At 36.8% G+C, this 27,931-nt stretch overlaps 3 protein-coding genes across 7 annotated transcripts in view; 2 read left to right on the plus strand and 1 right to left on the minus strand.

Moving 5' to 3' along the window:
• Window positions 1-13,835, plus strand: part of PDCD4 (programmed cell death 4) — a 29,421-nt gene extending 15,586 nt beyond the window's left edge. For both annotated transcript variants that reach the window (XM_047760617.1, XM_047760618.1), the window contains exons 6-12: window positions 1,384-1,605; window positions 3,422-3,519; window positions 4,436-4,550; window positions 8,698-8,805; window positions 9,042-9,152; window positions 10,334-10,473; window positions 13,107-13,835. In XM_047760617.1, coding sequence (XP_047616573.1) covers window positions 1,384-1,605; window positions 3,422-3,519; window positions 4,436-4,550; window positions 8,698-8,805; window positions 9,042-9,152; window positions 10,334-10,473; window positions 13,107-13,167 — 855 coding nt within the window. In that variant the 3' untranslated portion in view covers window positions 13,168-13,835. The remainder of the gene's footprint in view (window positions 1-1,383; window positions 1,606-3,421; window positions 3,520-4,435; window positions 4,551-8,697; window positions 8,806-9,041; window positions 9,153-10,333; window positions 10,474-13,106) is intronic.
• Window positions 13,836-14,315: 480 nt separating this feature from the next.
• BBIP1 (BBSome interacting protein 1) lies at window positions 14,316-27,895 on the minus strand. 4 transcript variants are annotated; one of them, XM_047762445.1, is made up of 4 exons: window positions 27,335-27,473; window positions 18,065-18,137; window positions 15,937-16,106; window positions 14,316-14,901 (listed from the first exon to the last, which is right to left on the minus strand). In XM_047762445.1, exons 2-3 carry the CDS (start codon window positions 18,108-18,110, stop codon window positions 15,940-15,942), a joined length of 213 nt encoding a protein of 70 aa, XP_047618401.1. In that variant the 5' UTR covers window positions 18,111-18,137; window positions 27,335-27,473; the 3' UTR covers window positions 14,316-14,901; window positions 15,937-15,939. The 4 variants fall into 4 exon arrangements, with proteins under 4 accessions (XP_047618401.1, XP_047618402.1, XP_047618403.1 ...); XM_047762446.1 differs by lacking the exon at window positions 14,316-14,901 and adding an exon at window positions 18,285-18,407 and having other exon boundaries at window positions 15,770-16,106; window positions 27,335-27,392; XM_047762447.1 differs by lacking the exons at window positions 14,316-14,901; window positions 27,335-27,473 and adding an exon at window positions 27,632-27,895 and having other exon boundaries at window positions 15,770-16,106.
• Window positions 27,356-27,931, plus strand: part of SHOC2 (SHOC2 leucine rich repeat scaffold protein) — a 104,489-nt gene continuing 103,913 nt past the window's right edge. The window contains exon 1 of the mRNA XM_047762443.1: window positions 27,356-27,487. The gene's annotated coding sequence lies outside the window, so the exon portion shown is untranslated. The remainder of the gene's footprint in view (window positions 27,488-27,931) is intronic.

Genomic DNA, 27,931 nt, shown 5'->3' on the forward strand with positions numbered 1-27,931 from the left:
AAAGGGTAAAATAAAATGATTGGTTTAGTTTAATATAACTAACAAAGTGATAAAATTGTATCTCTGTAGAAGACTTTTATAATTTAGATTCTTTTAATTCAGACTGGGCTTTCTTGGTTTGTCTGATGCTATGAAGTTTGATATCTTCGCATTTTTGTAGGATTTGAATATAAAACAAGTATTTGTTCGGTGGTATTTGTAATAGGTGATTCCTACTACCCATTTGAAGCTCAGTGAAATGAAGTAATACATAAACAGATTATTAAAATGTAATGTTAAACATTCTAGTATAGAGGAAGAGTTTAGCTAAGTTCTATGAAGGTACGGACTTTGAAATCCTCTTACCTACCTAGCATGGGACCAGCGGTATACTTTGTGTTTATTAACTGAGTTGTACTATGAGTAGAGTTTATGGAAGCATAAAATGGAGGGTAACATATGATTCTGAGCCATCTAAGAGATGGTTAGGAGTTTGCCAAGGTAAAAAGGTTGAAGGAGGTTTTCTGGGAAGAAGCGGTATTATGTTTAAAGGCATTGAGTTGTTTAAGTGAAGTTCAGGAAGATGAAGCAGAGTAGGAAGAGACTACTAACAAGGACACCAATTAGCTTATTTAGAGTAACCAGTTAGTTACTACAGGTAACTGAGTTAGAATTTAGCCTCTATGGTCATACTTCCAACTTGGCCACTCCATCTGGGTGCCCTCAGCAAATACTTAATTTTTCTATGTTTTGGATACAGTAAATATGATGATAATATCTCCTTCAAAGAGTTGTTTTGAGTATTAAATAAGATAATGTAGAATAGGGTGGCTGTTATAATGCCTAATATATTATAAGTGGTAAGTATTAGCTGCTGTTATTATATTTTTAAGAGGAAATTTTACTTTATTCCAGAATTTAAAACAATCATCCCACTTGAAAACTGTTTTACGATTTTATTTTAAACTTTAAATGAAAGTAAGAAGTAAATATTTGTGTGAAGAGAAATCTTTGAGGAAAAGTAGAGTGTAAAGAATATATAATGTAAAATGAATTTCTCCACAAATGCTCATAGAACAATATTTCTAGAAACAATACAGTATAAGGCAGAGGGTTAGTTAACGCCTAACCCCAAACTCAGCAGTATTATGTAGTTTAATAAACTATTTTAGGTGTAATTGACACTTTTGAGTTTAGTGATGTTTAGACAGTTGAAGCTTGACTTATAAGTGGGTCAGTATTTGATTTATATGTAGATGTATTTATCTTATCCCCCAAGATATGACTTCTTCTCATTATTTCCAAACAGGGAGAGGTAAGGATATATGGGTAAAATCTTGATTTAAAAAAAATTAAATTGAACTATAGGCAGTGACATACTTTTTTTTTTTTTTTTTTGAATAGGAAATGCTAAGAGATTTAAATCTTGGTGAAATGAAAAGTGGAGTACCGGTGTTAGCAGTGTCCTTAGCCTTGGAGGGAAAAGCTAGTCATAGAGAAATGACATCTAAGCTTCTTTCTGACCTTTGTGGGACAGTAATGAGCACAAATGATGTAGAAAAATCATTTGATAAATTGTTAAAAGAGCTACCTGAATTAGCATTGGATACTCCTAGAGCACCACAGGTTTGTCTGATTCTTCTTTTTGTTTGTTCTCTCCCTTTACATATGCTTGCAATTATAGAACTAATAACATGCTCCTAGGAAATTTTAGTAGATGAAAGGGGAAAAACTGGCCATAGTCCCTACCACACAAAAGTAGCCCTCTTTAACATCTTGCTATAGTTTTCCCTGGCTGTTTTTTTTTTTTTTCCCCTTCAAACATAGTTTTCATCACACTATGATTTTATGTCTTACTTCCACCCCATGCTCTGTGTAAGTTTTGGGTCGTATATTTTGTTCTGTCTCTCTGTTCTCTATTACATGTACTTAAGCTGTTTCATGAGCTAGGTTTTTTTTTTTAATGTAGATTATTGAGGATTGAGTTTTCTTGACTAATGCTTATTATAAAAATAATTATAAATAAGATTATTCCCTTTTGTAGCTTTGTGGGGAAATAATTAGAAAATTCATGACTTATGTATGCTTTTATTTAGATTCTGTCCTCAAAGCCTTATACTTTTATTAGATTTAATACATGCTGACACTATAATATGACTTTCTGGTTTGAAATTGAAAATGTGTGAAATCGTTGCTATTTACCTGACCAAAGTTTTAAAGCAAGGTAGGAGCACTTTACTTAAACATTAATTTAGGAATAGAGTATAGGTAGGTTAACCTAAATGCTATTTCTGTTACACTTACCTGTGATAGTAGTCTGTGTTAGTATTGAGCTTTGTTTCAAACTTGAACTTTTTTTATCTTTTTGGCTGCCCAGTGGCATATGGAGCTCTGGGGGTCAGGGATCAGATCTGAGCCACAGTTGCAATTGAAGCTGGGCCAGGGATTGAACCTGTATCCCAGTAGAAACTCTTCTTTTTTTTTTTTTTTTTTTTAATACCAATACCTATACTTTAAAAAAAAAAATTGTCCAGAAGTTTATATTCATTATAGAAGTTTTGCCCAAAAGGAAGAAAGGCCAGCAAAAATAACCGCTGGTAACTGTTAACATTTTGATATTGAATCTTCCATTCTTCTTTTTGTATGTATGTAAATGTATGGTTTTTTATATCCTTAAATTTTAAAATTGTTTTAATAAAAAGTGGAATCAAAAGTTCCCTAGTGATGCAGCAGGTGACCAGGTTTGTCACTGCTATGGCTTCGGTCACTCACTGCTGTGACGCAGGTTTGATCCCTGGTCTGGGGTCTTCTGCAAGCTGTAGTCTGCCCCCTGCCCCCTCCATAAAAAGTGGAATCATATTATTTATGCTATTTTGTAAACTCTATTTTACTTACACCATAAAATGTGATAAACATTTTGCCACATGGTGTACACCATTTAACCACACCTTTATTGTTAGACACTAAGTTGTTGTTTTCAATTTTTAGAAGAACTAATGCTGTGGGCATACTTTCAGATAAGTATTTCTATACAACTTTCCACTCTTAAGTTAAATTCCTTTAATTAAACAGTTTTTTTTTGAGAGACTATAGTCCAATTTTCTTTTTTCCAGAAGAGAGGTTTCCCTTGACTATTAAGCCATTGACTTAAGTATTTTTAGTCATATGCTATGTTTCAGGCAGTGTGCAAGGTGTTGGGGATTCAGTCATGAGCAAAACAGATGTTTTATGGCCCTCCATGGCACTTAACGTAAAGGTTAAGATGCGGGAGTGTTATGCCAAGCATACCAGTAGGTGCTAAATGGGTGTTTTTTGAATATTCCAACATGTCTTAGGTATTCACTGTGTAATTCAGCCTGTCTTCATCATTTATGTATTTAGAAATTGTGTCCTATGAAGGTTTATTTTGGATTTTTTAATACAGCTTTTTTTCATTATATAGCTGGTGGGCCAGTTTATTGCTAGAGCTGTTGGAGATGGAATTTTATGTAATACCTATATTGATAGTTACAAAGGAACTGTAGACTGTGTACAAGCTAGGTAAGTAAATTAATTTTCCTACTAAGACTTTGAAAATAGGGGAAAGTTCAACAGGATTCTGTTGAAATGACACTGAATTGACCAGACATTGTAGCCACCTATTTGTTATGTGTATGTACTCGCCACAGTTAAAACAGAATTGAGAGATTCTTGACATGATGCAACAGAAAGAGGACAGTAATATAATGCAGAAGTTCTGTGTTTTAGCTAAACTATTGGCTACATTTATGTCAAGCCACTTTTCTCTCAGCCTCAGTTTCCTTATTTATAAAATGAATGAATGGGATTTAGAGGGCTCTTTAAGTTCCTTTCAAATATTAATATTCTGTAATTAGAAGAATAAGGTAGATAATATTAACAAAGCAGTTTTCAGTTTTATAGTTATTTGCTATAGAACTCTTAGGAAATAATGTTTTTCACTTTTGTTCTTTGGTATAATTGTAAGATAATTTCAGAGTTATGTTAATATGATTTTTCATAGCTTCTTAGAAACTTAGATTTGGACTTAGCTATGCCTTATGTTTTCACAAGTGTAGATATGAATTTTCTAGGACTACTTCAGCTCATAGTGGAATGGTTGCCATGGTGGAATGTCGTGATTCTATATAAAAGTTAGTTTTAGGTGAAATGTTCCTTCTTAATACAGATCAGTTATTTTGAGATAATGTTATATTTTTGTTGACTGAGAAGTAGAAATAAGTGAGTATGAGAATATTAAATGAGAAGCAACTTTTTTGTTCCCAACTTTTTATTTTAAAAAGTAGTTTTTTAAGAGACTTCTGAATTTTAGGTTGCTTTTATGTTATGTGAAAGTTTTCTAGTGTATGTGGCTCCCCCCCCCCCAACTTTATCCATAATTTGGTCAATCTCAAGCATGTCTATATGTTAAAATTAACTTTTTTTTTTATTTTGGTAGAGCTGCTCTGGACAAGGCTACGGTGCTCCTGAGTATGTCTAAAGGTGGAAGGCGCAAAGACAGTGTTTGGGGCTCTGGAGGTGGGCAGCAGTCTGTTAATCACCTTGTTAAAGAGGTAACTATGGGGTATTGTCTTTAACTTAATTTATATGAATTGGTTTTTTTTTTTTTTTTTTGGCCATGCCAATAGCATGAGGAAGTTCCCTGGGCCAGGGATCGAACCCACACCTCAGTAGCAACCCATGCTGCTCCAGTGACGATGCCAGATCCTTAACCCACTCTGCCACAAGAGAACTCCAATTTATATGTATTCTTTTTTTTTGTCTTTTTTTGTTGTTGTTATTGTTGTTGTTGTTGTTGTTGCTATTTCTTGGGCCGCTCCCGCGGCATATGGAGGTTTCCAGGCTAGGGGTTGAATCGGAGCTGTAGCCACCGGCCTACGCCAGAGCCACAGCAACGCGGGATCCGAGCCGCGTCTGCGACCTACACCACAGCTCACGGCAACGCCGGATCCTTAACCCACTGAGCAAGGGCAGGGACCAAACCCGCAACCTCATGGTTCCTAGTCGGATTCGTTAACCACTACGCCATGACGGGAACTCCTATATGTATTCTTTAGCTGGTATTTTTTTGGACAAAAGTTAAGTTTAGTTTTATAGCTGCAAATGGAAAATTGAATAATTCTTATATATTGGCTTTATGCCTTTTTGCTATAAATTATACACTAATTGCATAATCATTATTCAATTTTTATGATATTCCTGACTTAAAAATAAGACTATGTTGCTAAAAGGGCTTTCATGAGTAATTATGAGAAGGCTGTGTAGGAACCTCAAAGGAATATCTGAAGTCTTTTTCTTATTTTGGTATTTTTTTCAAATACTGTTGATATAAGAGTTTCTGTTTTGTAGTTATTCAGTAAATATCCACTTTCATAAGAGCAGTTTGAAACTGGATGGTCTCAGATTATAATAGTTATGAATTATGAACGTTAGATCACAGTGCTAGATTTTTCTAAGGAAATTCACTACCTGTATGCATGCTTTAAAAGAAAAAGTAATAGGGAGTTCCCGTCGTGGCGCAGTGGTTAACGAATCTGACTAGGAGCCATGAGGTTGCGGGTTTGGTCCCTGCCCTTGCTCAGTGGGTTAAGGATCCGGCGTTGCCGTGAGCTGTGGTGTAGGTTGCAGATGCGGCTCGGATCCCGTGTTGCTGCGGTTCTGGCGTAGGCCGGCGGGTACAGCTCTGATTAGACCCCTAGCCTGGGAACCTCCATATGCCGCAGGAGTGGCCCAAGAAATGGCAAAAAGACAAAAAAAAGAAAAAGTAGATTTTTGCATTAACACCAGATTTATTCTCTATAGATTTTTTTTTTCTGGCAAAAAAGTTAAGTGATGTTCTATAAGAAACTAAAAAAAGTAATCTTATTTGAAGATTTTAAGAAAATTAGATTTATAGTATAGGTGCTTCTGACTTTTGGGTGTAATCTTTTCATATGGCTATAGTTTTGATGTTTAATAAATATTTTAATATGTATAACAAGTTAGAATGTTAAGGAGCTCAAAATATAGTTAGAGCTTTGACCAGTTTTGCTTTTATATATGTTAAGGTAGATGAGTTGGTATTTGTAATGTCATGATTGCAGTATCTGTTTTTTAAAAAATTATAACATTATTAGAAAATTGAGGTATAAAAAAGCCAAGATACTGTAGCAGTTCAGCAAGAAAATGAAATAGAAGGCATCTAAATTGGAAAAGAGGAAGTAAAATTATCTCTTTCCAGATGACATGATCTGTATATAGAAAACCCAAATGACTCCTTAAAAAAAACAAAAACACCAAACTATTAATTTATAAACAAATTCAACTCAGTTGCAGGATGCAAGATCAATATACAAGATTTAATTCTAGGGATTTCCTGTTGTGGCTCAGTGGGTTACAAACCTGAGGATCCATGAGGATGCAGCTTGGCCTTTGATTCCTGGCCTTGCTCAGTGGGTTAAGGGCCAGCGTTGCTGTGAACTGTGGTGTAGATCACAGAGGAGGCTTGGATCCCGTTTTGCTGTGGCTGTGGTGTAGGCTGGCATGTGTAGCCGTAAAAAGCAAAGAAAAAAAAATTAATTCTAGATCTTCTGAACACTAGCAGTGAATGATTAATCTGAAATGAAATTAAGAAAACAGCACAGGGAACTGCATCCAGTCTCTTAGGTAAGAACCCGATGGAAAAATACAAAACTAAACAAAAGTGGGTTTGTATGGGTGACTGGGTCACTGCTATGAAGCAGAAGCTGAAGGAACATTGTAAATCAACTATACTGTAATAAAAATTAAAAAAAGAAAGCAATTCCATTTACAACAGCATGAAAAGATTAAAATGTGTAGGAATTAATTTAACAAAAGTTCAAGTCTTAGGCACTAAACACTGCAAAACACTTGAAAGAAATTAAAGAAGGCCTAAATAAGTAGAGAGAGATATCCCATGTCAATGAACTGACTTAGTATTGTTAAGATGATAATACTCCTAAAAATTAATATTTTGAGAAACTGCCAGACTTTTTTATGGTATGTGAATTATCTCAACACAAAAAGATAAAAATTGGAATAAAACTACCAATATATGAATTTGAGATTGACATTATTTGGTTATTCATTTATTTTATATGGAAGGGTGATTTGGACAAAGTGGACTTTTAGAAATATATACATGTATTATAATTTATTGTCAAAAATGGCATGAAACCCAGTGGGAAATAATAATTTAATAATTATTTTAGGGAGTTCCCGTCGTGGCTCAGTGGTTAACGAATCCAACTAGGAACCATGAGGTTGCAGGTTCGATCCCTGGCCTCGCTCAGTGGGTTAAGGATCTGGCGTTGCCCTGAGCTGTGGTGTAGGTCACAGATGTGGCTTGGATCCTGAGTTGCTGTGGCTGTGGCGTAGGCCGGCAGCTGTAGCTCTGATTCAATCCCTAGCCTGGGAACCCCCATATGCCGTGGGCATGGCCCTAGAAAAGACAAAAAAAAAAAATTAAATACTTAAAGTTACATAACAAAGTTAAAGAACTGATATAATTTAAATAATAAATATATTATCTTTTAATTATAAAGTGAAAATACTTAGTCAAGTGCCATGCTTTAAATACTTTCCTAAAGAATGATAATAGGAATTATTCGTCAAGATGTATTCTGTTGATAAAACTTTACATGAAAATATGTTGTACAATTTAAAGATAGAACATACTTAAATGAGATTATTTTATTCAGTCAGCCAGCATTCATTTAGTGTCCACCAAGTTTAAAGGTAGTTTTAACAGGCAATTATAGGGGAGAATATTTGTAGTTGAAGTTCTTGTGCTGAAAAACTTTTTCTCCTTTTCTCTGAAGCAATAGATGTTATCATGCAAATTTGAACAGCAGAGTCAAGACTTGCCTCTTTAGCTACAACTGGAAGCTGAATTATTGATGAATGTTTTATTTTATTTTTTATTTTTGTCTTTTTGCTATTTCTTAGGCCGCTCCCCTGGCATATGGAGGTTCCCAGGCTAGGGGTGGAATCGGAGCTGCAGCCTATGCCAGAGCCACAGCAACTCTGGATCCGAGCCGCGTCTGCAGCCTACACCACAGCTCACGGCAACGCCGGATCGTTAACCCACTGAGCAAGGGCAGGGACCAAACGCGCAACCTCATGGTTCCTAGTCGGATTCGTTAACCACTGTGCCGCGACGGGGACTCCTGATGAATGTTTTAGATAATAGGTCTTGAATCTTCTGTTGTAGAGAAAAGAGAAAACTGTTTGGAAATCTTTGACTTGTCTAGTAAAGCCCTATTATCATCTCTCATTTTTTTGGCTCCCAGTGCAATATTAAGGTCATCCTGAAGGAAATCAGTTTTGTGCCACTTAAAAAATTTGAGACTTTCAGTTAGTGCCCTCTAGTGGTATTTAAGGTACATTGTTTCCCAAGGGAACATTATATTCATAACCCAAGTCATGTACATCTAAGAGAGCTCATAGACCTCAGTGGTATTAAAAAACACTGAAACACAGAATTTCCTTAATGATTATGAATTATTTAAAATTTGAGGATTTGTTTTTTAATTATGAAAAACTGTTACGATAGTCATGTCAGGACTATTCCTAGACAAATGTTTTGTGACCTAATTTCATCACGTAATATATTGAGATGAGGGTAAATAAATCCTTTAGGCAAGGCACAATTTTTAAAAATCAAGAACTCTAAAACATCTCAATTTTTAAATCTAATAGATTGATATGCTGCTGAAAGAGTATTTACTCTCTGGAGACATATCTGAAGCTGAACATTGCCTTAAGGAATTGGAAGTACCTCATTTTCACCATGAGCTTGTATATGAAGTAAGGTTATTTTGACATTCTAAAGAGAATTATTGTGTCCTTTTTTACAGCGATTTACTGTTTCTTTAATAACATACATTTTTGTTTTCTTTTTAAAACCTTTAATATTAAGGGAGAGAGTTTTAAAATTTTCGTAATGATTATAGTTACATATTAGATCTGATGGACTTTAGGAGCAGATTCTTATCTGAAAATGAGTAAAAGTTTAATAATTCATTTATTCATTCCATTTTTAGGCCATTATAATGGTTTTAGAGTCAACTGGAGAAAGTACCTTTAAAATGATTTTGGATTTATTAAAATCTCTTTGGAAATCTTCTACCATTACTCTAGACCAAATGAAAAGAGTAAGTATAACATTATTTTGAACACTTTTTAGGCTTATATCTTATATAATGATTGAATACAGATTATGAATTGTCAATGAAATTTTCTTTTAGTATGTTTAGTAATATGCGTTTTTTTTTTGTCTTTTTTTTTGCTATTTCTTGGGCTGCTCCCGCGGCATATGGAGGTTCCCAGGCTAGGGGTTGAATCGGAGCTGTAGCCACCGGCCTACGCCAGAGCCACAGCAACGCAGGATCTGAGCCACGTCTGCAACCTACACCACAGCTCACGGCAACGCCAGATCGTTAACCCGCTGAGCAAGGGCAGGGACCGAACCCGCAACCTCATGGTTCCTAGTCGGATTCGTTAACCACTGCGCCACGACGGGAACTCCGTAATATGCATTTTTTAATGCTACTGTTTGAATCTCTCACAGCCATTTTCTGGAAAGTAATAAATACTTCAGTGTTTTTTCTTTTAAACCTGAATTTTGAAAAATGTGATGTGTTCTTCCTCAAGAGTTCGATTTCTGAGATATGACAATTTCTTTTTTATCTAGAGAGAAACATGAACTTCTAACAGACTATAAAGTACTTAATTCTTATTTAAAATTGCATCATTGTTATTAAAATGTTGGTGAGGGTCTTACTTGCCTTTTTAAAAAAATGTAGTAAATGGAGTTCCTGTAGTGGCTCAGCAGTAAGGAACCTGACTGCTATCCATGAGGATGTGGGTTCAGTCCCTGGCCTTGCTCAGTGGGTTAAGTATCTGGCATTGATGTGAGCTGTGGTTTAGGTCACAGACATGGCTCGGATTCCGTGTGGCTGTGGCTGTGATGTAGGCCAGCAGTTGTAGCTCTGACTTGACCTCTAGCCTGGGAATTTACATATGCTGCGGGTGCAGCCCTAAAAAGACAAAATGTGTGTGTGTATTTAGTAAGTGTATTATAGAGAAGTAGATGGGGAAGAAATGTGTCCAGTGTCCATTGTCTGCCTGAAGCTCTTTTGACAGCAGAGTTTTAAAGAAAATAATCTGTAACAAAGATACTTACCCACTGTGCTTTCCAAGGTTCAGATCTGACTTTAGTCTAATTGTATTGAAAATTTGGCCTTAAATATATAGCTTGATAACAGTGATGGGTTGTGTGGCATTATGTATTTTATATGGGCTAACACTTCTGTATATAATTCCATTGTTTTAGGGTTATGAGAGAATTTACAATGAAATTCCAGACATTAATCTAGACGTCCCACATTCATACTCCATGCTTGAGCGATTTGTAGAAGAATGTTTTCAGGCCGGAATAATTTCCAAACAGCTCAGAGATCTTTGTCCTTCAAGGTACTTTATTATTTTCCTAAGATGAAATACTGGCTGAGGTGCTTGGGAAGGCTAAGGTAATTTTCTGTCATTCCAGCTCTGTCTGAAAAATTATAGTATCTACCTTCAAGTCACGAGTGAAAATCATGAGTTTTTGGAGAAACAAGGGTGAAGCTTATTTTGTTCTCTTGTAGATCTACACAGGGCTCTACCTCATGAAGCCCCCACTTCACTGGAAGGAAACTGATTGTGTGTACCAGGCTCTGTTTTTTTTTTGTCTTTTTGCCTTTTCTAGGGCCACTTCCACGGCATGTGGAGATTCCCAGGCTAGGGGTCTAATTGGAGCTGTAGCCACCGGCCTACGCCAGAGCCACAGCAACAGGGGATCCGAGCCACATCTGAGACCTACACCACAGCTCCCAGCAATGCCGGACCTTAACCCACTGAGCAAGGCCAGGGATCGAACCCGAAACCTCATGGTTCCTAGTCAGATTCGTTAACCACTGTGCCACGACGGGAACTCCCAGGCTCTGTTCTAAGTAGTTTAAATATTATTATTTCAGAATAGATATTACCAGTAAGATGAGAAAATTGAGGCTTACAGGGGTGTAATAAACCTTTCTAAGGTCACACATGGTAGGAGTCAAGGATGAATTCAGACTTTTCTGGCTTTAGGGATCTAGGTTCTGTCCTGTACTTCATGTGGTTTCCTTTTTGCTCCCTCATGGAATGGAGAATTGAGACTGATTGGATTCTTCCTCTAGAAAGTATGTGTGCGAGCACGCCTGCGTGAGAGATTCTCCGGAGGAATTATATATGGTGCTATTAGGATCAAACTCCTTAGGAGTTCATGAATTTGTTATTGTTGAAATAAAGCTTGTAATTAATTAAGGTTATATTGTAATAGTATAAAAATTTAGTTACAGCTAAACAACTTCTGTGGGTCTGTTGTTTTATGTTTATTTTACTTTTTTGTAATTTTTATCTGAAAAACTTTATAACCCTGTGTATATTTATTTAAGTGCATTGTGAGAATTCAATCTCAAAAAATACTTCCTAGAAGTGTCCTTTGCTCTACAAAGTTTAGTGACTATTAAGAGAGAAGGAAAAGATAATGGGGAAAATACATTTTGATTGCTTTGATAAAAGTGTTTGAAAATGTAGATCTCTACTTGATGGTACCATCCATGTACTAATGTGCCAAGTGGTATTAAACATCAGTAAAAACTGTCTACTTTGGCAAGGCTTCTTGCTACTTGCTGCTTGTTCCCACCTTCGATTTCCTAATATTATAATATGAAGCCTTTATGTTCAGGAAAATATAGCTGGTTTCTGTATAGACTTATGAAAAGGAGTCAACACTTGGCACTGGTTTTTAAAAAGTTTTTCAGCCTCTATTCACAAGTCCACTTGTTTCTTTCTCTTGTGGCTTTACTTTCAAGGATCATTTGAAGAAATACCTAAACTTTCTATGTATTCCATAGAACCTTCACTTTTTATTCTCTATCTTTTATTCTCTATCTTTATTTGGGCGAAGTGCACATTTCTATGTAAACTCAAATGCCTGTGCATGTTGGTCTAGTGTCAGAGAATAAGGGCTAATCCTGCCCCAGCTGTTTAGCACTTACTGCTTTAGGCTGGTTTTCAACTATTTTTCCTGGGCTGTTGGTAGCTAGTGCATTATAGAGGAAGGCTTCTTGGATTTGAAATGGCAGAAATCTCAAAATGAGCCTTAGACCGAAATTAATTGGACTATGATTTGTTTTTCTCCATTCAGGTTACGACTTTTCTATATCTGAGAAAAAATTAAATATTTTGAACATGGATATTTTGATAGGTTATGTAGCTCTAGTTTGCATAATTCCAAATCATGTTAGTGTTTCCCATTTGGCTCACTGATTAGCTTTTAAATAGTAGCTTTCAAACAGTAGAAATAAAGAGAGGCATACCTCATTTTATTTTGCTTTGCAGATTTTTTTTTTCTTTACAAATTGAAGGTTTTTGGCAACCCTGCATTGAGCAAGTCTGTTGGCACCATTTTCCCAACAGCTTTTACTCACATTATATGTGTCACATAGTTCTCAGAGTATTTCTAACTCTCTAGCAACAAAAAGATTATATGACTTGCTAAAGTCTCTGATGATGGTTAGCATTTTTCAGCAATAAAGTTTTTAAATTATGATATGTACATTAGGCCTTAGACATAATGCTACTGCACACTTAATGTATTGTGTAAACATAACTTTTATATTTACTGGAAAAACAAATTCATGTGACTTGCTTTATTGCAGTATTTGCTTTATTTTGGTGGTCTGGAACCAAATCTGCAATAATTTCAAATTGTATTAAATTTCTAAATAGGATAATGTTTCCCTTATTCATATTTTAACTTTTTTTTGTATGACTTAATTTGGACAGTGAACTTATTTCAGTAATTAAGCTCTAGATTAGGTAGTTTATTTAATATGTTCTAGGAAATATAGCAGGGAATGTCTTTTTCAATAGACTTAGAGGTGGGCTGACTTTTTAAAATTTAAATGGCAGTACAACTTCAAAACTTAAGGAATAACAAAAAAAGACAAAGTTTTTAATTCTTTTAATTGACTGTATTAGAATTTGTATCTCTTTTCATATTTGTGTTCTTTTCATTACAGGGGCAGAAAACGTTTTGTAAGTGAAGGAGATGGAGGTCGTCTTAAACCAGAGAGCTACTGAATATAAAAACTCTTGCAAGTCTTAGATGTTATAAAAAATATATATATCTGAATTGTAAGAGTTGTTAGCACAGTTTTTTTTTTTTTTTTTTAAAGCACTTGTTTTCGGTATAAGGCATTTCCGAAATTTTGTAAACTTACATTTAAGGGGAATTTTTAAAGGAAGTGTTTTTTTTTTCTTTCTTTTTCTTTTTTCCGAGGGTGTAAAGGAGGGACAGAAAAGTAACCACTTCTTAAGTGGAATATTCTCATAAGCTACCTTTTGTAAGTGCCATGTTTATGACCTAATCATTCCAAGTTTTGCATTGTCTGACTGCCACTCCTTTCTTTCAAGGACAGTGTTTTTGTAGTAAAATCACTGGTTTATACAAAGCTTTATTTAGGGGGTAAAGTTAAGCTGCTAAAACCCCATGTTGGCTGCTGCTGTTGAAATACTGTGCTTTGGGAGTAAAAAAAAAAAGTTATTTCTTTGTCTTAAAGAATTTTAAGAAAATGGGTTAGTCATGAGACTTATTCATCTTTCCAGGGAACATACTGATTGGTCTTAAAGACTAGACAGTTAAGTAAATGGTGGCTGGAACATCTATTTTTCTACAAAACTGGAAAAATGAACCCGGTTCTAGAGAATGTATGACAAAATAAAACATGTGAAGCAGTGTTGATTCTTTATTGGGAGTACATTTATTTTAGGTCTTTTAAACTTATTTCACACAATTACATTTTAAATCACATAAAGGAGCAGTTTAAACCTAGTGAATTTAAACTTTGTTCCTTGAAAACTTAAGGAATAAGTTAATACAATAAGTTAATACAATATTAAGTAAATTCTTTTAATATTATACCTGGGAAGTAATATTATACTACTACATTGTTTTTTGATTTGTTTGTCTTGGACCTCAAAACGAAATTCCTAAAACAGATATACCTTTCCTTCATACTTTTCTCTTTTGTTGCTTTTTAGGCCTGCACCCATGGCATATGGAAGTTTCCAAACTAGGCATTGAATTGGAGCTACAGCTCCCAGCTTATGCCACAGCCACAGCTATCGTGGGATCCAAGACATGTCTGCGACCTATATACCACAGCTCACAGCAATGCCAGATCCTTAACCCACTGAATAAGGTCAGGGATTTAACCTGCAACCTCATGGATCCTAGTCAGGTTCATTAACTGCTGAGCTGAGAAGGGAACTCCTCATCCTTAAATTCTATTACCAAATAATGTTTGTGTTATAAAAAACTATTACTCAAAGACTCAAAAGTTTGGAGTTCTGCTGTGGCTCAGTGGGTTATGGGTCTTGCATTGCTGCAGCTGTGGTGTAGGTCATAACTGCAGCTCAAATTTGATCCCTGGTCCAGGAACTTCTGTATGCCTTGGGTGAGGCCAAAAAGAAAAAAACCCCCGAAGTTTTACATTTACCTAGTATCTGAGAAAATAGTAGCTACCAATGAATAACAGTTATCTAAAGAATGATCACATTTCTAACCTCTTTTGCAGAGCCCAATTACTTGGCGAGGTCTCAGGGTTCATGCAGATTGGAATTGTTACTAAAATACATCAAACCAACCAAGAATTATATTCAGAATTTACAAAGGTATTCTTGGAATATACCCATTACATTTCTAGCTACAGTCTTTTAGAAGTAAATCTTCAAAGCTTATGTTTGTATTTATTTCATGGGCTCTTCCAAATCCATGTTATTTTCCATTTTTAGGGTTTTAATTGTGTTTGATACCTGGAAGACAAAGGTGGCAAGGTAATTAAGTCCTTAAAAATCAATATAATTAAAACCTCAGGGAACTGAATAGATGAGGATTTCTCAAAAACCAAATGTGTCTAAGAAATACAGTTTTGGGGAGTTCCTGCTGTGGCTCAGTAGGATTGGTGGCATCTCTGGAGCTCTGGGATGCAAGTTCAATCCTCAGCCCTGCACAGTGGGTAAAGGATCTTGTATTGCCACAGCTGTAGCGTAGGTCACAACTGTGGCTCAGATCTGATCCCTGGCCCAGGAATTCCATAGGCTGCAGGATAGCCAAAAGAAAAAAAGTTAAAAAATGGGAAGAAATACAGTTTTGTCATTAGTAGGATCAGGTGGTCAGGCAGAATAGCTTTACATGTGACATGACACACAAAATTTCTAATTAAAAAAAACAAAAGCCTAGTATAAACACTTTATACAGGATTAGAACTATTTTTTTTTTCTTGTTTTTAGGGCCACACCTGTGGCACATGGAAGTTCCCAGACTAGGGGTTGAATTTGAGTTGCAGCTGCTGGCTTATGCCACAGCAATGCCAGACTCAAGCCATGTCTGTGACCTACACCACAGATCACAGCAATGCCTGATCTTTAACCCACTGAGCAAGGTCAGGGATCAAATCTTTGTCCTTATAGATACTGGTCGGGTTCGTTACTGCTGAGCCACAATAGGAACTCCTGGAATGCATTTTCAAGTTCATTTTTTAATGAACATGTGAAGGATTCTCTGACTGTAGAAGCTGCATTTAGTCACTTGTGCCTAAGAATGTTGTCTATAAAACAGAATGGTAAACAGTAATTTAATTTGCAGTTCTAAGAACTTGGGTTAAAAAAACTCAGAATCCGGTTTCAGGGTTTTTTCATTGTTTATATTCAATACAAACCAGAGTGTTTAAATTCAAATACTGTATCTGTTTTATTAACACATAACTGCTTTCAGCATACAGATGTAGATTGCTTTCTAGCTGTTGTTAATAGTTAGAGGTAGGGTGTTCTGTAGAAGTGCTAAGTTACCATTCATTGAGTTATTTGCTGCTGTTCCTTTTCTGTCACTTCTTGTTGGCGAATTGTATCCTGTGCTGCTTGCTGCATTTTCTCCAGTTTTTCCAGAGTCAGAGATTTTAAGGGTAAAAGTTTGGGTTTACACAGCACCATTGTGGTTATATCTTCCACAGACAACTGCCCTAAGTTTAAAAAGAAATTAAAAAAAAAAAAGAATTAATTGGAGTGAGGTAACATAGCTATTTGGTGGTTTGGATTTGCAGCTAGAATGAAGGTCTAAAAACTTAATCCATTGTCATTGAAATTCTCTTGTTTTCAGTTACCACAATATTTCTTCTGTGTGTGTATATATGTAAAAGCAATATTTAATATAGGGAGTTGATGAGAAAGACAGGTTTTGATTTTCTACCTAAGATTCTGAGACAAACAACTTTTTAAAAATTGAAGTATAGTTGATTTACAATGTTCTGTTAATTTCTGGTACACAGCAAAGTGATTCAGTTATTCATATATATACACTCTTTTATATTCTTTTCCATTATGGTTTACCAAAGGACAGTAAATATAGTTCTCTGTGCTATATATACAGTAGGACCTTGTGGTTTATCCCCTCAATTTATAATAGCTTATATCTGCTAACCCCAACCTCCCTGTCCATTCTTCCTCCAACTTTCTCCCCCTTGGCAACCACGAGTCTGTTCTTGTTTGTGACTGTTTCTGTTTCGTAGATAGGTTCCTTTGTGTCCTGTTTCAGATTCCACATATTAGTGATATCATACGGTATTTGGTATTTGTCTTTCTCTGACTGATTTCACTTAATATACAATCTCTAGTTGCATGCATGTTGTTGCAAATGCCTTTATTTCATTCTTTTTGATGGCTGAATAGTATTGTATTGCATATATGTACCACATCTTTTCTAGCCATTCCTCCTTCAGTGGACATCTATGTTATTTCCATGTCTTGCCTACTGTGAATAGTGCTGCAGTAAATCTAGGGGTGCAGGTATCTTTGAATTATAGTCTTGTCTGGATATATGCCCAGGAGTGGGACTGCTGGATCATATGATAATTCTAGTTTTCTGAGCAGTCTCCATACTCTTTTCCATAGTGGCTGCACCAACTTATATTCCTACTAACAGTGTAGGAGGATCCTCTTTTCTCCACATCCTCTCCAACATTTATTTGTAGACTTTTTAATGATGGCCATTCTGACCAGTGTGAGATATACCTCATTATAATTTTGATTTGCATTTCTCTAATAATTAGCATGTTGAACATTTTTTATGTGCCTATTTGGCCATTTGTATTTCTTTTTTGGAGAAATGTCTATTTAAGTCTTTGGCCCATTTTTTGATTGGGTTGTTTTTGTTGTTGAGTTGTATGAGCTGTTAATATATTTTGGAAATTAATCCCTTATTGGTCACATCATTTGCAATGTTTTCTCCCCCATTTGTAGGTTGTCTTTTAGTTTTGTTTATGGTTTCCTTTGCTGTACAAAAGCTTGTAAGTTTGATTAGGTCCCATTTGTTTGTTTTTGTTTCTATTGCTTTGGGAGACTGACCTAAGAAAACACTGGTACAATTTATGTCAGAGAATATTTTGCCTATGTTCTCTTCTAGGAGGACAAATAACTTTTTGTGTCAGATGTTTAATTTGAAAAAAAATTTTGGGGAGAAACAATGTTCATAAAAATTCTTATAGTAAAGTTTGGTGTTAATTTAACATGAATATTCAAATTACTGAATGTTTAACTTAAACCTTTAGCTTTGGTTACAATGCTTGATTTAGGTTTCTTTTCCCCACTTGCAGACCTTATTTAGTGTTATGGTAAATTATGGTGCTATTTTTTTCACTGGATATTTCATATGTAATCTGAAATCTTGAGTAAAACAGGATTTCTATGTTTAAGAAACAATCAAACGTTCATTTTACATCCTTTTTACTAGGGCGGGGGGAAGTGATAGATTACTCCTTTACAGTCTACTCATGACAAAAGCGTAGTAAAAGTGGAAAGTAAGTGTGGCACATAGAACACAAAATAGTTTCAGATGTTTATATTGAGCCTGCTATATGACACTGCCTATTAGTTTTTAGGTCCCTATAGTATTCTATGACATAAGTATTTGTGACTTAGATACCTTGTTTTGGAAGAACTTCTCGGAACATTGACTTCACTTCTGCCATATCTGAATTCTTGGATGCAGTTTCTTCCTTCAATGAGAAATCAGTTATTACTGTTATTCAAGAATGAATTCCCAAAGCATATTGCTTGAGATATTTCTATGAGTTAAGAAGTACAATCAGAATTCCTATAGAAAATGAACTATCCTATTCGTATATAATTTTCCCATTAATTACCTGTGAGTCTTTTCATTGAAACAAGGTTTAGAAATAGTTCATAAAAGCATCCATATCCTGTCAACTTCCATTCATCAGTGGTGGTGGTAATTGGAAGGCTGCATGTTCTAATTTTTTCCCCTCCTAGTGGAAATTGATAGGACTTAAGTTTTTCAGTCAAAGATAATTATCTATGCAGCTGAGTTAAAACAAAGCGATTTATGTGCAGCCATTTGGGTTCACTGATAGCATCTCCCCTGAGTAGTGGGTGATATAAAAGACATGACCATCTGGGAGGTGGAGTGAGAGGGTGTTAGAGGAGGAGGAGGTAGTATGTAAATATTGCCTAACATTCCACTTCTTTCAATAGCTAACTGCCAGTTTCTACTTTAATTTGCAATAATGACAGAAAGCACCCTAAAGATCAGTTATTGTCTGTATAGCTGCAGTTTGTAAGGAAGCAACACAAACAGGTGAAATTGGCTCTTGAATACCAGAAGTGAGGTGTGCTTTCAGTTTATTTTCTTTTACTACAGAGATACTATATGCTGAAGTGCCAGTGAATACCCTCACATGAATATTTTGTTATGAATATCCAGGCATATATGTCATCTTTGGCTGATGACATCTGTTCCCAGTGGTATATCTCAGTTTATGCCTGCTATAGCATGGTATATTCAAGGTGTTTTGGACTATAGTTTGTAGCATGATCCCTTTCCAAACACAGGTCCTTCTCTAGATGGTCCCACCCATTCTGTGATATTTCATCATACTGATGCAACTTAGCATATATCTTTCATAACATCACTACCACAGAAGAATGATTTATTATTATAACGTGATGCTGGCTTGGTGCCTGCCTTTACCACCCACTGCAAATTAATTATAATCAAGTGAAGCTGCTTCTGGTTTTAGTTATTCCCATTATGACTACTTTGACATTCCTTAGTAAAGGCTTCCTACTCTCCATATACCAAGCCTCTTTCCCCTTTCTTGTTCAAATTCCTGTTCTGGAAGATGTAAGTTTCCTGCAATATTTACCCCTATACTTCTCTGGGGAATGAAGATGAAGTAGGGAATGAACCAGAAATAAAGCAACTTATCACTAATTAGAAGCTGAGATAAACAATATACAGTTTACTTAGCCTCTCCTGCCACATTCTTCTTGTTACTTAGGCCTGCCAGTGGTAACTAGTGATTTTTTTTTTTTCCAGATTATGTTGAAGGCTAGTAACATTGCAAGGTCCTGATTAGCCTGAATATAACTATAAAAAACATTTAGCCATTCCATTAAAGAAACTACAAGGAAAATTTCATTAGGGCTTTATTTGGTGCAAATCTGACATGATATGGTCCTGATAAGGAGGATAGACATTAGAAATTTTGATAAATGTGAAGGAAATGAATAGCAGTTAAAAGTTTTTATATCACTTTTTTTTTCTTTTTTGCTTTTTAGGGCTGCAGCTGAGGCATATGGAGGTTCCCAGGCTAGGGGTCAAATTGGAACTGCAGCTGCCGGTCTATGCCAGAGCCCCAGCAACACCAGATCTGAGCCACGTCTGTGACCTACACTACAGCTCACAGCAATGCCAGATCCTTAACCCACTGAGTGAGGCCAGGGATTGAACCTGCAACCTCATGGTTCCTAGTCAGATTTTGTTTCCGCTGTGCCATGTCAGGAACTCCTAACCAAAATTTTTAAATCACAAAATGCCAAAATGGTGGGTGAACAAATACTTAAATCTTAGCTGTTTTAAAGTAGAAACTCCAGTTATTCAGAATTTAATCAGTCTTTTGCCTTCTCTATAACTCTTCCATATCCAAAACCTGGCTTGAGGAAAACAATGAAATTTAGTGCTGTACCAAACCTCAGTCCTCCGACGAAGCTGCCATTGTTACTGGAAAGGGCGTGGGGCCAAAGGCCTGGTAGGAAGTAGGTTGGGCCTGGTGTGAGGAAGATAGGTGCTGTCAGTTGCCTGGGTGGAGTATCTACTTTTCTAGGGTTGGTTCTTGTTCCTAGGTCCCCCTAGGCATTGGCAGGAGAGAAACAGGAAGGGAAGGGCTAATATAAGCAAGGTGTTGGTTGGATGGACAGCATTGGCAAGGCTACACTGTCTTGATAATCAACTGTCCAGGAAGCCCAGAGTTGGAAGGAGCATTTATATATCCTTCTCCAGGTGGCCTGCTAATAGCCAAACATGAATATTCTGCCTGGTGTAACATGCCCTGAGGAGTTGTGGTTACTCCTAAGGGTACCTTCCTACTGGTAAGGTAAGATATGTGGTAATAGGGTCAAAGAAGAAATATACCAGCTATGGGTGAAACTCATGATGTTATGTAAGTGCTGTGTCATTCAGTTCAATAAATGTGTCTACTATGTGGTAGGCACTGTTCATTAGTGAACAAAAGAGACACTTTTGCTCTTTTGAAGCTTAGTGTCTAGAGTATGGGGGGAGAAATAACAATGCTACTGGAAGGTAGTAAATATTAGAAAATAAAATACTTTAAGGGGGTACAGGAGTGCCAGGGGTAGTGGTGGTTATAATTTAGATAGGAAAATCATTGTGGTCTCATTTTGTTGTATGTTATGTCTTTGAGATTCCAAGAAAATCAGAACCTTAATAGTATCCACAGTTAGGGAAAGTATAGAGAAATGTGCACTCTTTCTTGGTGGGTGGGTGTGTTGGTACAGCTTTTTTAGAGAGATAATTTGTAGTATCTTTTAATATTTTTTATTTGGCCATGCCTGCCACATGCAGAAATTACCAGGCCAGGGATCGAACCTGCACCACAGCAGGGACCCAACGCCGGATCCTTAACCCACTGCACCACAAGGGAATTCCTATCTTTTAATATTTTGTAGTATCTACTACAACTAAATATGCACATTAGCTTCTTTCTTTTAGTATAGTGGCTCTTAAATTTTAGTTTGCTTAAGAATAACAACAGCACAGTGTTTTGGGACAAAATCATATATTTTAATATATGAACAGTTTAAGGGATTTTCTATAGTAACTTTGAAAATAAAACACCTTTTTACCCTAAGAGGTGACTTTAGAACTGAATTGTCCACTTACCCCATCTCCCATTGCATCCCCTGGTACATACATATATTACTAAACAGACTAAAAACAGATCTAGGAAAAGTTATCCTGCCCAACATCACACACATGATAAATGGAGAAACAGGAATTTGAAATCGTGTCTGCCAGACTCCAAAGCTGCATCTGTAGGAATGGCCTGAAACCCCCAAATGGCACTGCTGCTTTTTTTTTTTTTTTTTTTTTTTTAGTTTGGCAACTGTCACAGTCAAATCAATGTATGGTTTTAACCAACATGTGGTTTTTCTTTCTCTCACTCTTAATTTGAGGATTCAGCATTCCAGTCGTCATGTTTGATATAACCCGGAAAAAAATTTTCTTAGGAAAAAAATACTTTTTGTCTATGGGTTTTGTTTTATAGCATTAGTATTATTTTTAAAAGATGCTACAACTGAAACTCAAATCTCAAGCTTCATCAGAAATAAGCAACACTTTAAAAGCTTCTAAGTTTTTTTTTTTTTCATATGTTGACATATATGAGAATATACTGATGAGACCAAGATCATGGATTAAATAGCTAACCAGGATTATTAACTTTAAAGTGTATCATATTTTCATTTAGTCACTGGAAAATGTAGACTAGTCAGATAGCAGGCAGAGAAGGGGAATAGATTATGAAAATCCAAGCTCCATTCTGGTAACTAAAAGCATATATATATCAGAAATATCAAAGTGGAAACATACTGTGGATGCCAGAGCTAAGTCTTAGCTTCTAAAAATGCTCAGGCCAGGATTTGGATGTTTTTAAAACAACCCTCCAAATACTAAAGTATTCTCATATTTGATCTTTGCTTCGAGGCCCAAAAGGGCCATTTTGTGGGTCAATGTGATTATCCTCCATAATAAGTGCTACCACCTCTAATCCACCATTAGTTCTCCATTATAATTCTTTTTTCCCTCCATTAATGTTATCTAAACTTACAAACTTATCCTAATTTTACAAAACCTCATTTTTAAAGTGTGAAACTGAATGCTTCAGAGTATTCTAGGAATATTTTAAACAACCTTCAAAATTAAAATCCAGTGTATGATTTAAAATAAAAGCTTGTATTGGAGTTTTTTTTTTTCTTTCTTTTTTTTTTCCAGGTCAGTATACTTCATGTTTATACTTTAAATGAGTTGTACTCTGGCTTACTGCTAACTAGCTGTGTGACCTTGAATACATTTCCTAACCAACTGGAAGTTGTTTTTCTCATGAAAAACATGTGTAGTATCTGTCTTGGGTTGCAAAAGTTCAAGTGAAAAGTGAATGTAAAAGTGCTAGAAATATAATGTGATTATATTCCTAATAAAATTCAAGGTTGAGATAATGTGAACAAGTTTTTAATTTGGTGTAAAAGAGTAAAAACCTTTTAAATTGTAATCAAGGAGTTAGATGCTTGGTGTACATAAGAATCTTGAATTTTTGATAGAGATAACAAGTGACTTATAAACTAACTTAGAGAAGTAAATGAATCTGAAATTTGGCAAAAAAGAAAACATTTCTAAAGCATTTTAGAAACCAAAGCACCAATCACATTTTTATGTAAGAAAGACAGAGGTCATAAACTTGTAGCTCTTGGTCCTATACAGTTAAATGTTTTGCTGGCTTGCTAAAGGTATAAACAGTATTTGAACCAATGCTTAAAAATAAGATTTCTCATGAAGTCCAAATTTTAGTTCTTCTTGACAGATGTGGTAACACCAAGTCCATATCCCCACATGGCAAAATTTGCCTGGGACTGGGAAGCGATATTCATTTAGATGAGCATAAGGAGTTCGCCAATCCCCACTACTGCCTCTTGTTTCCTTTTACCTTACCTGCCTAGCAACTACAGGCACTTGACTTTGCAACTTTAGTAAAATACAGAGCCACTCCAATATATTATCCTGTTTTATCACTAATAGGCATTACAAAGCAAAATACAAGCTCTGGGAACTAAGGGAGACACCAGAGGCAACCCTATTTATGTAAAAGACAGTAAAGCATATTTTTCTTTTGTGACTATTAATTCCTTTTAAGTAAATTCAGTCTACCTAGTGCAAGTTGTTGATGGGTATGACAGGAATGGGAGGAAAAAAAATGAAAAAATTTATCTTTTTGTCTTACCTAAGACTTACATGGTTGACTGATACATGAACTTTCACATACATTAGATTTCTGAATATAAACTAACATGAGAAAAAGGTTAAAGGAGAGTCCAAAGAAACAAAAATGTTTTTCAGCATACATGAAGTAGTAACATTCAAGTGGTTGCCCATATACTAGCAGAGTGCTTAATTTTGATTGACAGTGTTCAACTGGAGATGCCAAATAACATCATATGTCAAGTAGTTAGAACTATAGGAGATTCTATTCTGTTTTTCTATCTGGCATCTGCTGGTAAAAGAATGTTGCAACAAGTTCAATTTGGCTAATTAATCCAGACTCATGTGAATAAAATGTGTGCTGTCTAGTTTCTGAAATGTGCTTGGGCCTAAGGAACTGCTCTACCTGGGTGAACCTGGATGATGCCATTGGTTCTGTTATACTCCAGTAGGAGACACTATTAAGTTAGTAGAAAATGACACATCCTACTCAGGCAAAATGACTTTTTCTAAAAATTTTTTTTTTTAAATTTAGTATTTGGAAACAGTTCTAAAAATGTTAGCTATGAACTTTAAAAAAAAAAGGTTAAGACTTTTTGAAAAAGGGTGCCTGAAGAACTTTTTATATTCTCAGCATTGTCAATATATGCTACTTCGATAGGAAACAAGGAAAGGGAAATAAAGAATTGTTTGACACTTCACTCAGATCTGCAAGCCTGATCCTCGGATTACCTGCATCAAAATCTCCTGGACTATTATTAAAAATACAGATTTTTCTGGAGCCTTCCCCAGACTCAGTGAATCAAAATCGCTTATTAAACTTGGAGAATCACTGTCATAGGTTCACTTGCTCATTCGATAAATATTAAATAAACATTTAATGCTATAATGTACTCAGATTGGACTGCTTTAGATGTTACTAATAATAAATAACTACCATGCACTAACTATATGCCATGTCTATAAACTATGCTAAAGAATTATATTTGACTCATTCTGTTCAACAATCCTAAAAGGTTTTATGGTCCTATTTATTTTTTATTTTTTTGCTATTTTTAGGGCTGCACCCTTGACATATGGAAGTTCCCAGGCTCGGGGCTGAATTAGAGCTCCAACCACCAGCCTACACCACAGCCACAGCAATGCTAAATTTGATCTTTGCCTGCGACCTACACCACAGCTCACGGCAATGGTGGATCTTTAACCCACCGAGTGAGGCCAGGGAGGAATCCACCACATCATGGTTCCTAGTCGTTTCCACTGTGCCACAATGGGCACTCCCATGGTTCCATCTAACAGATGATAAACAGAATGAGTAAACTGTCCAAAGTCATCACCTAGTGAATGTTCCTATTCTTGAAACCCAGATCTGATTCTAAAATCTGTGGTCTTAATTGGTATATTATTTTGCCTTACTTGAATCTGGATAAACTTAAAACTGTTTCATAGTCCCACATGAATAAATTTCCTTCTATATAGGAAGTGACTGACAGAGTGCGTTACTTAACTTTCAATACAAAGCCTTAAAACATTCTCTATCAATCTTAAGAGTTTTTGCCCTCCCAGAATATTTTCTTCTGTTCCATTAAGTGCATTTTCTTCCTTCTACTTACCTTTTGTGGTCAAATATGTCTAGGATAGGAGGACTACATACGCTAGGCAGTCTTGGGAGTTTTCCTCTTGTGATTCTGAAGTTCTGCAAACATTTCTCTATCCACTGGACAGAGAATGTTCCTAATGTATTAAATGTTAAGTATAATCTTGGTTTTGCAATTTTTAATAGGCTGTGATGAATACTACTGAAAAGCTATCACAAAAACACCAGGACCAATTAGGACTTGCAAGAGAATTTCAGGGAGAAAAATAACATTGCCTAAATTGGAATGTGGCCAGATGGCCAGTAGTTCCCTTAGTATCTGCTTTGATAACATCAAGATTCATCTGTATTTGAATTGCAGGGCCCACACATCTTTCATCAACCATCCTTGGGATGCCAGGAGTTGAAACTCATGAAACTGCTGACATCAGTACACTTTGCTGTAGATTACATTGCATCAGCGCCAAGTGTAGGCAAAGTAGCAGCAAATCTTTATTAAAGGTAGCCAGTCTATGTTGTCAGTGCAGCACACTAACGTACTCTACAAAGATAGGAAGATTAAACTCTTCTCTGTAGGACATCATAGAAGGGTGGTGTGCTGAGAAGTGGGATGGATTTAATGAGCAACTCATGGCATGGTAAATGTAGTTGCAGTTAGTCATGATTGGTAAAGTATAAATACTTTTAAGTAGTCTTGCAAAAAGTGTTAAACTGAATCTAATCATGCCTCCAGACCTACTTCTGATTTGTGAAAAATAAGACAAGAGGAGACATTTAAAAAGACCCCTGGCCTGAACTTTTCAAAATGACAATTTTACAAGGTAAAAAGAGATGGCGGAATGGTTCTAGATTAAGGCTAAAGAGTTATAATACCCTGGAGTTCCTGTCATGGCGCAGTGGTTAACGAATCCGACTAGGAACCATGAGGTTGCGGGTTCGGTCCTTGCCCTTGCTCAGTGGGTTAAGGGTCCGGTGTTACCGTGAGCTGTGGTGTAGGTTGCAGACGCGGCTCGGATCCCAAGTTGCTGTGGCTCTGGCGTAGGCTGGCGGCTGCAGCTCCGATTAGACCCCTAGCCTGGGAACCTCCATATGCCACGGGAGTGGCCCAAGAAATGGCAAAAAGACAAAAAAAAAAAAAAGAGTTATATACCCAAATACAATATATAAACCATGACTGGACCCTGATATTTTTTGCAAGGAGGAGGTATAAAAGACATTCTTTGGTCAATGGGAAAATACAGATATATATACACACTGGATTTTAAAGACTGAAGACTTATTAATCATAATATTTTGTTTTTGCAAGAGAACTTTAGAATTCTTAGAAAATACATGTTTAGGGATGCCTGCTTAACAACAGGTGTCTGCAACCTATTTCCCAATGGCTCAATAACAAAGTGTGTGAAAAGGGATAAAGTAAATATGGCACAATGTTAACAACTGTTGGATCTAGGCGAAAAGTATATTAATGTTTATCGTATTCTTTAAAAAAAATTTTTTTTTTGGTCTTTTTGTCTTTTAGGGCCACAGCGGAGGCATATGGAAGTTCCCAGGCTAGGGGTCCAAACAGAACTGTAGCCGCCGGCCTACGCCAGAGCCACAGCAAAACTGGATCTGAGCCAACTTGATATTACCAAGATGACTGACAATTGTCGACTCAAATCTACAGAAGGAACTACGATAATGTGTGATAACTCTTGTAAAAAAACCATATAAAATAATACATTTCATGAATATTCACAAACATTAAGTTGTTTAATAAACCATAGACATGCACAATGTGGACAGTATACTTTCATCCAGAAATGCAGTCAATGCTTACAAACCCCGAGAAGAGGAGAAACGAAGAAAAGGGAGAAAATTTCAGAATATGCAGACAGGAAGTGGGGAAATAAGGCTTCGAGATGTTGTCACAGTGGTAGGGTGACCATCTTTTTCCTTTATAGCTGGGGATGGAAAATGATTTCCTCAAGCTCCAGAATTCTCCGTCCTCAAAGGTCAGAGGGTGAAAGTGCTTAACAGAACTTGCTGGGGCGTGATCAGGAGATCCACTTTGCTGGAGTTAGGGGCCCCTCCCGTCCCAGCTGGCTGCAGCGGGGCGAGGGAAGCCGGTAGAGCGGCCTCACCCCACAGGGAGCCTCAGAGGGGCGGAGGGAGGGCGGGCCGCCATCGGACCAGCCCGGAAAGAAAACCTATTTCCAGCGGAAGAGGCTTTGAGCCCGGCTCGCCTCCTCAGCGCTCCGTTTCCCAGGGGCCGTCGGGCCCGCACGGGCCTGACCCACGGTTGGAGACCAAGGGACACTCACCTCACTTTGCGACTCCTGTCGGAATGGGTACTCCCTGGGGAAAGGGGGGCGCAAGCTATTCCCATGCTTCCGCCATGACCCCTTTCAGAAGTGTCAAACGCAACTTCCGGGCAGGACAGGGATTTTCGGCGCCGTAAACTCTTGTCCACCTAGGTAAGTGACCAGATGTCCCAGCAAAATAAGGGCCAGAAAAGCCGCTTCCTCTATCCCCCAATCTCGGCAAGTAGTCTGGAGTATGAATTAACTTGTTCATATGGGATGTCTGGTTACCTTTGGTACTTTTTGGGGCCTACTTACAGATGCGTGTCTTCCCTGACGGCTCAACTGTTGCCCAGGGCAACTGTGAGATTGGGCGAAGGGAAAATTACGTCACACAGGAGACCGGAGGCGAGGAAACTTCCGTTGCCATTATCAGATATGGCTGCCTTAGCGTCAACAGTAACTTCCGTTGAGAGTTGTCTCTCTACCCTGCTGGAGGGTCTCTCGGTGACCCAGCTAGCCAGCGGCGCCCAGTGGGCGGGAGAGAGGGCATAGAAGAGCTGAGGAAAGGAAAAGGGCGGGGAGAGTAAGAGAGAGAGAGAGAGAGAGAGAGAGGGA

This window comes from Phacochoerus africanus, chromosome 15 (genome assembly GCF_016906955.1).
Source record: "Phacochoerus africanus isolate WHEZ1 chromosome 15, ROS_Pafr_v1, whole genome shotgun sequence".
Classification (NCBI taxonomy): Eukaryota; Metazoa; Chordata; class Mammalia; order Artiodactyla; family Suidae; genus Phacochoerus; species Phacochoerus africanus.